The sequence below is a fragment of the Athene cunicularia genome, unplaced genomic scaffold (genome assembly GCF_003259725.1).
Source record: "Athene cunicularia isolate RWA unplaced genomic scaffold, athCun1 SCF_15, whole genome shotgun sequence".
Classification (NCBI taxonomy): domain Eukaryota; kingdom Metazoa; phylum Chordata; class Aves; order Strigiformes; family Strigidae; genus Athene; species Athene cunicularia.
Window position 1 is genome coordinate 43,903 of NW_020799211.1, and position 11,502 is coordinate 55,404.

The 11,502-nt window shown below is 46.5% G+C and overlaps 1 protein-coding gene across 1 annotated transcript in view; it reads left to right on the forward strand.

Moving 5' to 3' along the window:
- Positions 1–8,576: 8,576 nt before the first annotated feature.
- The window catches only part of LOC113490582 (hydrocephalus-inducing protein homolog), a 78,808-nt gene continuing 75,882 nt past the window's right edge, over positions 8,577–11,502 (forward strand). The window contains 1 exon segment of the mRNA XM_026867100.1: positions 8,577–8,631. Coding sequence (XP_026722901.1) covers positions 8,577–8,631 — 55 coding nt within the window.

Genomic DNA, 11,502 nt, shown 5'->3' on the forward strand with positions numbered 1-11,502 from the left:
GTCTGGAGGGCCCAGAGCAGGTCTGGGCGGGCTCTGGGGACTGGGGGGGGGAAGGCACCTGTCCAGTCGCTGTCCCTCCTGCGCGGTGTTGGGGGGTGGCGGCAGGGGGGCCACAGGGGCCACAGTGCAGTCAGTGTCACCCCTTGCATGTGAACACGATTAATTGTGTGGCCACACTCATTTCCCAGCCCTGGCCTTTTGATTTTGTAAGAATAATGATGTGGAATTGAGCACCTCAAACAGCTGGAAGCCCTGAAGGTGTTTCCTGGCGCTCGGCATGGGCAGAGCGGTAAGTCTGGGTGCGGGCTTTGGCCGGGGGGAGCCATTGGGTGCAGGTCAGTGCCTTGAACCTGGCTCCTCTGTGCATCTCAGGCCCCTGCATTGTGCTGGGAGTGGGCCATGGCCTCAGGCCTTCCCCTTGCTGTTGTCTGGCTTCAGAGCTGCAGGTTGTGGGTGTCAGAGCAGCCAAACAGTGAGGTTAGACAAAGGTGCAGCTGTCAAGTGAGACAAAGAGTAAAGGAAGAAGTGTGAAGATTTTGAGACAAAAGCCATGTGAATGTGAGCGGTGCGTCCGTGGGGCAAGGTGAGCGGTGGTCTCACTGAGGCCAGATGGCCAGGGCTGAAGGGGTCCTGTGGATTTTCCAGCAAAGATACAAGGTGATTCGGAGAGACTGTGGCCTCTCTCTCCTCTGGCTATCACCCAAGTAAAACGGTGTATGTGCTTAAGGGTTTGGTGGCCTTGGAAGAGACCAATTAATTATTGTTGTGCTCCAAAGCCCCATCAAAATGTCACCTGCTGACGCAGGTCAGTTAGTTCAGTAGCTGTGTCCTGGCGTGGTTTCTGACAAGCACAGCAGCAGTAGTTGAGGTTAATAACTGTGGAAGCCAGAGCAGCTCCTCGAGGTGAAGTCCCTGCTGCGCAGGTCGGGGTGGCTGCGGGCAGCAGCTCCCCTCGGAGCAGGAGGGTCAATGCCGTGGCTCCTCACACAGCACCAGCCTTCTTCTGCGGAGACGGGGGATTGTTTTCCTGGCTTTTCATCTTCTGAACAGATGGCTCTCGCTGAGAGAGGAACCCACAGGCCATATTTGCTTGGTCTAAGCTTGGAGACACCAAACAAAATAAATGTTTTTGCTGAAAAGTGTCATAAAGGCAGCAGTTACCTTCTGGATGCCTGTACTGGCATGTAGATGGCAAAATCCCATTCTCTGTGGTGGACTTGCACCATCTTTTGAGTCCTAGGCCCACATGGACCTGTAAGGCCATTCCCAGCTGGGACTCACAAAGTCCTTACCATCATGATTTAATGCCAAATTCCCGTTCTGCAGAAAACCGCTTTGCCAGCATCTGCTTCCCTCTCTGGAGACCCTGACAGCATCTCTGTGGAAGTGGGACATACGTGATGGTGACTGAAGGGTTTCTTAGGAAGGGAATGGCAGGCAGGTGCCTGGTGCCTGGGACGTCTCCTCAGAGGAGTCTTTGATCCCCAGCAGAATGTGCTGGGCTGGTGCCCCTGCCTTAGGGGTGTTGAACTTGCCATTTGTGGTTGACAGCCTGTGGTTAGACTTGTCCTGCCTGAAAGCTGGACGAGCCTTTCTTGTTTCTGTCCCCAGCAGACACGGTGCGAGATCCAGAAGGTTGCTGGGGTGAGGAGTGTTCTCCCCCAGGGCAGGGCTGGCTGGCTGAGGAGCAGAAAGCTTCAGCTGGGGCGTATGACACCGGGGCTCCGGTTCCCCGTGACTCCACCAGTGTGGAGCTACAGCTCTGGGGCTCTCTTAGATTATGTCTTTGGGGAAGTCATTGATTTAATTGCACTGTAAATTATTAACTGTGAAGATTTGCTTTACACAGCTGACATGGGATGGCTGCTGTGATTTTGTCCTGATATCCTTTCAAATGAGCAAGAGAGGTCTTAAAAATCACAGCCCTGGCCCTGAGTAGAGTGCATTGTGCACCTCCAGCTATGAAAAACCAGATGCTGGTAATAAATGGTAGTGGTAGTGATAATACAACAAAAATCCTGCTGAACAGGGAGTTCCAAGTGGACAGTTCCTTAATTGACTAAAATCCTAGTCGTCAGTTCTGCTCTGTTTTTTGTAATCCCGATTTGCTCTGCTTCGGTAGAATGGTTGGTTAATGCAACAGATATGTAAATTGGGGAATATTCCTTTCTCCCATGGTATATGGTCCCTCACTTGAAAATTCTAGACAGCTGAGAAGCAGAGATATTTTTTGATGGTGACCTTTTCTTTTTAGAAACTCCAAAAATCTACTCTTTAGTATAAAGTATATTCTCATCTATGATAGTAAGCAAGATAAAGAACATTTATTACAAAAAAGTGGATGCCCATTGAAAAGGTATTATTAAAATGTGTTGTCACCATTTCTCAGTGACTAGTAAAAAGGCTACATCTGGAACATCACTGCTGAAGCATTTTGAGGAGATTGCTTCACTTGAATCAGTCTTGATTTGGCATGAATTTGGGGAACTTGGCTCAAATTAAAAAAAAAAAAAAAAAAAAAGATCTGGGAAAAAAAAGAAGAAAATCTGGAACAAACAGTGAACATCCAAACATTCTAAATAACCCTAAATATGAAAATACTGAACTAACAGTGATAAGTAGTTTCTGTCTGTGGTACCAGAGAAATAAATGTGATACTAATTTTGAGAAGAGCTTCGAATTTTGTCCTGGAGGCCACAGGTCAGTCAGTCTAGGTTCTGTGCTAGGAAAATTGTCAACATTTCCAGTAAATACCAAGAATTTGTAGAGAGAAGAAGAAACAGTTTAAACAGAGAAAAAGAAGTCCCAGAAATATATACAAAACCCCCAACCTTTTGGTCTTACTATGATACAACTGTGCTGTAATGTACAAACATTTTGTACAGTACTGTTTAAGACTGATTCTCTTCCTTTGCTGTATGTTTTTCTAACACACGTTTTTGTCAGTTCTGCACTTCTATCAGTTGTAGAGGATTTAGAGATAACATTTGTATGTAGTTCTTAAATAGTGAAATGTCTGGAAGAAAACTTCTCAGACATGAACTTCTCTTATCCTTTTGCTGATAACATGTGCAGGAGCAGAGGACTAATGAGACCAGGGGTCTGCTTTGCTCAAGAGCTTGTTTCTGACAGTCATGGAGTTAGGAAATCCATGACGTTTCTCCGATAACTTGCTCTTGGGGAGGCGCTGCACAGGCCCCAGGCTGCGTTGCTCTGTGGAGCCAGCAATGAGCTCAGATCTGTGCTGCGCCGGCGCCAGTGCCCAGCGTGTTCCATGTGGTGGCCCTGTGCCGCTCTCCTGGGCGAGAGGGGCCTTCCCTGGCAGAGAGCTCGGGCTGCCCACTGCACCATGCCTCGCCGAAGCCCAGGGCATCCAGCTGCCTTCTTTCCAGGGGTTTAATGGGTCTTGGTTCAGGCCCAAAACATTTCCTCATTCCCTCCAGTACCCTTTTGAACCTTGAATTTAATTCAGCATTTTTGAGGACCAGCCTGTTCATCATTTAAATGAGAAAATACATGTACAGACTTCTTTGAAGTTGCTACATCCCTCTGCTCAGGTGGGAGTAGCATTTTAGTTGGTTATATGGTCCATGAAATACTAGATGGAAGGAAGTCAATGAAAAGCAATTGGATTGACTTTCTCCTCTGCCACCGTATGCAGCTGCCAGGTGATAACACGTCAATTCTTAGCACAACTGATGTAATGTGGTGGTTTCAAAAGCGAATGCAAGCAGTGGATTAAAAAAGTAATGTAGAAGTAATGTAAAAAAGTAATGACGGGAGCTTCTGAGGGAGGCAGGGCCTCAGCGCAGGGGAGTGGAGAGGGTGGCGGCTGCAGGGGCAGGCCGTGGGGGAGCTGCTGCTGCCTGCTTCGAGATGGGTGCAGGGGGACGGACTGGGGAGGGTAGAGGCTCAGAGCTGGGCACAGGAGGGGAGGGAAGGTGGGAAGAGCATGTAGCAGCAAAATGTCAGCAAGATGCAGTGATAGCTGAAGTGTTCTGCTCTGCTGCCAGGGGGCGTGCAGTGTTGTGTTCCCCGAGGCTCTTTCCAGTCCTTCTCCACCACAGTGCCCCAGGCACTGCTCAGGGGACACGTGCTCCAACCTCCATGTCCCCGTGGATCTGTGTTTGTGATTAATGAAGCCTTTTTCCTTCAGGAGGGGGGCACCTTTCTGACAGTTACCTCAGGTCGCCTCACTCCCAGCAATGCACTTGAAATCTCAAGTGATCTTTAACACAGAAAAATAATCTCCTTATTCCCTTAATTCTCATTGTCTGGGTAACCATTTACCTGCCTAATTGGTTCTGCATCAGATACTCTTCCTTTCTGTCCCTGGCACCGGTCACTTCAGTATTTTTAAAGCACCGATCGAAGGAAAAAGAGGTGGGCAATAAAATCTGAAAGGTGAGAAGTGATGGCCACGAGGGACAGCTGGTGTGTCAGCAGTGGCAGCTCTCTGGCACAGTTTGGGTTTGTTGCCTCTCTGCTGCACGCGCCGTGAGCTGGTGTTAGCAGTGGAATTACTGAATTTCCCAGGGAAATCGCTGACACCGCTGCACGCTGGTGCCTGGGGTTCCAACCGCTGGGCAGGGGAGGATGCTTTAATGCGTACATGTGGGGCCAGTCTTTACTACAGATGTGAGCAGAGCTGTCTGTCAGCTACTTCAGCTTGTCAGGCTCGTGGCCTGGGATGGAATCCAGACTGTGTTGGGGTGAAAATGGCAATTCTGTTGTAATCTTCATTTGTATGAGGATTTCACCTGGGAGCTGAAGGAGGTACCAGAGCAGTGCCATATGACAGAATGTTCCTCTGCAGCAGCCTTGGGCTGGATTGATTTAGTTCATCTAGTTTGTAAACCACTTCTTTGCTGATTAGCTATGTCAATCCACATTTATCTTACTCTGTGCTGCAGTAGATTAACTTTCTCCAGCTTTCTCTATTACTTGCATTTTTTTTGTTGTTGTAACAGGTTTTTCTCCTGTAATAAGAGATTGTCCTGCATCTTATATCTGGGTTTGCCCAGTTCTCAGTTTTTCTAGTCCTTTCAGTGGCTTATGGTTGGGTTTTTTTGTTGTTGTTTTTAATGTATTGATCCTACTTGATGCATAATTCAGTAGTTTTACTGCATTTTTACTATGCTATTTATGAAGAATACGATGCTTTTTTATGATAATGTTCTCTTATGTTTCCTGTCCTAGATTCTCTCATGGCATTAAAAAGACTGAGCAAATGCAAAGGCAAAAGGAGATGAACAAAGATAACCTCTGCCTGCTTAAAAAGAACTTCATTAGCTGTGAATTTCGTCTCACGGTATGATTCTTGTACTTTAGAGTATGATGAAGATACTGAAGCAGAAGAGAGGCAGATTGACAGCAAATGAATGGGACATCAGTCCCCCTCAGGTGATAAAAAAACTGATTTAGACATTGAAAAGGAGAGTGAAACCTCATCAGAGAAGGCATTGGAAGTCTCTGACAGTGAGAAGGATGAAGCTGAGAGACACTCTGACAGTGACTTCCAGGACAATGAACAAGGTTAGTTTTTTTCTTAGTGAGGCTTAGAGAAGTTGACCTGATGCATGTTTTACATTTTGTGTGTGTCTGGTACATATGTTAAGGGGAAAACACAGGAAAAACCATGCAAGTCCTACTGAATTGGAAAAAGATAGCTATTTTATCTGTTATTAATTTGACTGTCCGTCACTGAAATATGGCAAAACCCACAGGCAGTATAAGGGTGTGCCAGCTCACAACAGACTTTGCTGAACTGTTTATGTGCAGAAATGGAGATGGAGCCAGTCGGCAAATTAGCTCTAAATACTTGGGCAGGTCAGCACTTTATGTCAGCAGTCACCGACGTTTGAGGCCACTCACACCTTCTGAGGATAGGCTCTTTTACCTGAGAAGCCCCCAGCACACCCGATGTGCCTCCTGGTATTTTAGCAGTGCTGTCTTTAATGGCCCAGAGCAGCCAGAACCTCGGCGGCGTCCTCTGGCGCACCACTGGCCCGTGCTGGCTGAGGGAGGAGATGTCGTCAATTTGGCTCTCCCTGCTGCCTGTGTGGGATTATCTTCATCAATAATCCCATGGAAAACTCGCAGGTGTTTTCTCATTTCTTAGGTGAACAGCAGCGTTCCATTCACCACGTGGTGAATAAGTCGGGACTGAACTGCCTCTTCCTTGTGGCAGTGTTTTAGTTCTACCTTAACGTTTCTCCTCTATGGCTTTGTTAGATTCTGAGCTGACTTTATGTGCCTCTTGCTTGTTAGAATGTACCAGAATTTCTCCATTTCCTGCTCTTTCAAAATCAATTACTTTATACTCCTTACATTTGACAGTCCTAATGTGCAAACCGTTTCTCAAGTTAAATGGAAGCATTACTCTCACATTTGTAATTCTAGGTGAAGTAAGCAATAGTAGTACAGCTCTTTGTAAAAAGGTTGCAGCTGCAAGAAAGATCCAGTCTTTTTATAGAAAGTACAAAGTCCACCAGAAGTTCCAATTAGGTTTGAAACATCCTTGCTTATAAAATCATTGCAGTGATCAAAAAGAATCTTAATGTTTGTTCTCTCCTGATAATCAGACATAGCTTGTGATTCATGAATAATCAGTACAATTAAGCATTCTTTTCCGCTTGTTAGTGTATGGCATTATGAACTTTTCTGTGACTTTAATCAGCTGCCTCTCAAGCTCTAGCAGTGTGTGATGATCCTTCATTCCTCTTTCCTATTTGTTGATTTTCAATATTTTCCCCTTCGTAATGAAATCTTTCTACTTTTTTCTTCCCCACCACTGAACAGAAGAGGTGGAGGGAAGGGATGAAAAAGATGTGGGTTTCTCCTAACTGAGATGTAATAATAAATTCATGAAAAATAAGAATTAATTGGTAATTTTGAGGGCAAGAACATCTTTCTGTTTGAATGAAGGACTCTGAAAATAGTATATGTGGAAATATTACAAGCAACTTCAGTAGCAATTACTAGTTCAATTTTTTTAGGAGATCAATGTTAAAGTGCCTAATAGGTCTCCACAGTGGAAGATGTTTCTGGATATTCATTGTTAAAAAAGTTTTTCTGTAATTTAACACCATTGGTTCTAGTTATGCCTTTTTGCACATGCTCAAGCAGGTCTTTTCCATTCTTTATATTTATAAATTCTCCAAGACAACATGACCCCATTAAATTGTTACTAGCTTCACCTTTCATCTACTTGTGTGATGAAATTCCACATGCTGTGTACATTTATTGTGCTTTGAGATCATCTGCCGAGCCTTGGACCTGTAATTTTTTCAAAGAAGAACTTGCTTCAACTTAAGCATGTGTGTTAGTGTTGGTAGACCAGGATTTTGGATAGCAAGCTTTTGGGCATGCATGCTATGTTTCTGTGTTTCAGCAATCAGTACACTAATCCACTTGTAAGCTCTGAGTGCTGCTTTGGCAGAAATAACACGCTAATAGTAATGGTATCTGTATTTTTATGAGTACGTGTTGAGGCCAGATTTTGTCTCCTCTTAGCATATCACGACACTCATTCAAGAGTGTCTGAAGCCTGTGGGCCCCTTGGGTCAGTTCAGCCAGCATACAGAGTTCAGAATAAAATCCAGATAACTGAGGTGTCACAGATGTGACTTTTGCATCCAATATTATGAACCGGATATAAATAAAGAGCGTGTAAGAGGGACCTTGGCATTCAAATCCCTGCGGACCATAAGCCTGTGAATGAATTGGGGAGAATCACTGACAGCTCCCCTGGTGCAGTGTGTAATCCGCACGTTGCAGTGGCTCTGTCTCTGAGCCATTTGCACTCCTGTCTGTGTCTGGGAGCGATGGTGTTTTCCAGGACTCTAAACATACCCCCTGTCAGAACAGAGGCGCGAGTCCGGGGCAGGCTGGAGGTCGTTTGTGCCTGAGGTCCGTGGGAGCAGATGCTGGAGGCTGAACCTCCACCACCCGTGGCACCGCGCGCTGCTCTGCTGCCCGTGGCTGTGGAATGCGCGTGCACCTATGCGGCTTCCCAGGGTGAGGCAGCCTCCTCACAGCACCGCTGCAGTGAGCTGGCGCGGGGCCGGGGCTCCACGCCTCCCCCTTTGCTAATTCTAAGGCAAATTGAGGAGTTCTCTTGGATTGCTGGTCTGGCCCTATACATGGCAGTCCACTGATTCAGAATGGCAGTTCCTGTTCAAACACAGTTTCTTTGTTCTTGTTTTAAAATTAAGGGGAGTTGTTGACATATTTTAGGGAATTTTTAGCTTCCACGTTTGAGGTTTGTTTAAAGGCAGTCCTGCAAAGTTGTTGTAGTGCACTGCAGATGAGTAGGATAATTTAAAATATTACAAAAAATTGCAGCGAGCCTTTCTCAGGCTGAAGCAGATGAAGAAGGAAAGGCAAACCCGGAAGATCTAATAGTGAGGGCAGACACTGGAAGTCTTCATGAAGACGTAACAGCAATAGGGTGTCAGAGTCCTGATGAGCTCTAACAGGCTGAGTCACTGGAAAGTCTCCTTGAGGAAGACAAGGAGCGGGACGCAAGCAGCAGGGTGGACAATGGGGACGGTCTCAGGCCATCAGAAAGCAGCATGTTGGAAGTAGAGGACAGTGATGAGGAGGGTCCTGAGAGTGACGAGGGGAGCGGTGAGTACAGTCCCTCTGCAAGGCTGTGGGTGACCAGTGCACACCAGTGTGGCTGTGCGTCTTCAAAGCAGATCCTGGTGCAGCACGGGGGAGGCAGTTCTGGGCTGTTTTCAGGCTACTAGAACACTCTCTGCAGCTGTGAGCTCAACACCCACCCAGAATGTAGCCTTGGTTTATTGTTTTTCTAGTGTTTCCAGTGTAAGGCTTTGGCTGTTCTTTTTCACTCCAGTAGCTGGGTTTCACATGTCATGTAATTACTATGAAATCCAAACATGATTGATTACCTGTAGGAGAGTCTGTATGCCAGGTTGGGGGAATCTGTTTATAACGTCGAAATATTAGATCCCAAAAGAAACCAGAATTTACCATGTGAATCACAGCGCAGCAGCCGAAGATCAAAACTATGTCAGTTGATCCATGGTTGTGTTGCTTCAATCTGTCTTGTATTTGTTGGGGAGGAGCAAATCAGTTAGTTGTGCAACACCTTGTTTTTACTGTTAATAAAATGGGCATTTTGCAGTTTCAGCCTTACCTGTATGGATAAGGGGCAATTAATAAAAGGTTGGCCTCATGAGCATGGCTTTGCATTATTGTATCTGGAATGGGAAGAAATGTAATCTCTTGTTTTGCAATGTCATCCAGGTCACAGGGGAATGTCCTGGGTGCTGGCATAAGGGTGCAGGCACCCATTAAATCAGGCAGCATAAAAGAATAGCTGTCTGCACTGGTGCTGGCATAAAGGAGAGTCACAGCCCATGGTAGATGAAGTTTTCAGTTGTCTCTTTGTGTGCTGGATTTGCAGTGGAATGCAGAATGCATTTCCTTTATTTTAACAGAAGGTTTTGATTCTGTTTCTATTGCTTTCAGTTCACTGCAGCGCATCTAAGATAGTCTTGTGTGGCATAAACAATTGGAATGCTGCTGCTTGATGCTCTGCTGGGTTACTCTGAACATCTTGTGCGTTGCTTTTGTTTTGGTTTGCATTCACAATTAATGTGCTGTTGATTTGCATTCAGTAATGTGCTGTTCATTGAATAAAGCTGAAGCCTTCAAAGATGTTTGCTTCTGGAACTCCCCTCTTGTGTGAAAGAAACTTCAGTTTAGGCACTTTCACCACTAGACTCAGATGAGTGGAGAAAGGACTACTGAAGAAGAAAGAACCTTAAAAACCTAGTGGACAGGATATTATGCTGTATTGACGGAGTGTGTCAAGCTAGTAATCTGGTACTGAGCTGGCCTAAGACAATAGTGTTGTTCTTTATTAGCACAATTCCTGTGTGCTTACATCCAGCCCACACGGTTTCATGGCTCTGGGCTTGGACAGAGATCCTCTATCCAATACAGACAGATAGTCCGAATGGTAAGTAGGTAACAGCGTTTGCTTCTTAGTCCAGTCCTGCATCATCTCTGCTGCCAGGAGACTACCTGAGATTCAGGGATGGTGCAGGTCAAGGAAGGACAAGAAAAATCATTGAATCCCAAAAATTACAGCTAGGAATGACTTCCTAAATTGCATGGAGATTTGTCCCCTTCTACCTGGGGGTTATTGAGGTAAATTTTATAGCAAATAAAGAATTGTCAAGAAACCAAGTGTAGAGCAATTAAAGAATTGGTTTTCAGTCCTTTCTTGTGCCTCCAAGGGTCATTCTCAGGGCGGTGTTGAGAGGAGACTGATAGGCACTGTTCTGGTTTTGTCCTGATGACACCCATCTGACAGTATTTCTCCTAACCGGTGCTGTCATTAGCAGTGCAGAACTAATTTTACAGAGAAAATTGCATCTGCAGAAGAAAGCAAAAGGTGCAGAGTGCTCCTCTGGGGTGGTTCAGTTGCAGAATGAGTCTGGGCAGATCACAACGTGTGGTCTGTCAGAAGCGTGAGATTACCTGGGGAGGTCTCCTGCTGTGTGTTTTCTGATCTCGCTGTGCTCTTTGGGACAAGGAGATACTGCCAGTCCCAAGAGAGAGAATTGTTGTCAGCGGTGTTTGTCACCCTGCCCTAGGCTCTGAGTTTTGAAAGACTGTCAGTTCTGTTTTGTCAGATGACCGGACTGTGAAGCATCACAATCCCTGCATTTACAGAGCAGAAAATCCTTCTCCACTTATTTTTAGATAAGCATAGGTCTTCAGCCACTTAAATTGGGGAACTGAGGAATCATCAGAACTGTAGCTGAGAGCTTAACATAGACATTTTGTTAAAAAAAAAGTATTAATAGAACAGTAACTCTTTCTGACTTTCTGAGCGCTGTGCTAACAGTGTCATGCTGCCCTTCAGCTGGGGAAATTGCTGGGCACAGTGGACATGAAAGCTGCCACCAAATGATGTCAAAAAGCATTTTGCCTTTTAGCGTAGTTGAGGGCAAAACCCAAACGGAACCCACGGCAGGTTGCTTATAACCCCCCAGTGACAAAGCTCGCTGTGCTTTTGCAGCTGTAAGGGTGTCCTGTTGTGGGGGAGCACAGTGACCCCGTGCGAGGGGCCCGAATGGTTCCCCTCAGCGGTTCCCATCTGCCCGCTCAATTCCTTCCACCCTGTCGATGTGGTGAATAAACACGGGCCAGGGGAGCGGCGCCTTCGGGCGGGAACATGTGTGATGACGGGGAGGGAAAGCACCACGGCCGCATCATCTCAGCAGATTTTCGGCTCCTTGGGCTGCCTCCAATGAGGACAGGGACCCTTTGAGCACTCTTCACCCCCATGGGCTGCAGGGGGGCCATACCGCAGGACCCCCCCCAGAAGCGATGTGTCCCCCCCCACAGGCTGCGAGCCCTTCCCGTCCCCGCTCCGCCAGGGCCATCGGGGTGCGGCCCGGCCGTGGTCAGGGGCCACCGATGTCTTCTCACAGCTCGCCCTGTGGCACACAGCGGGGCCCA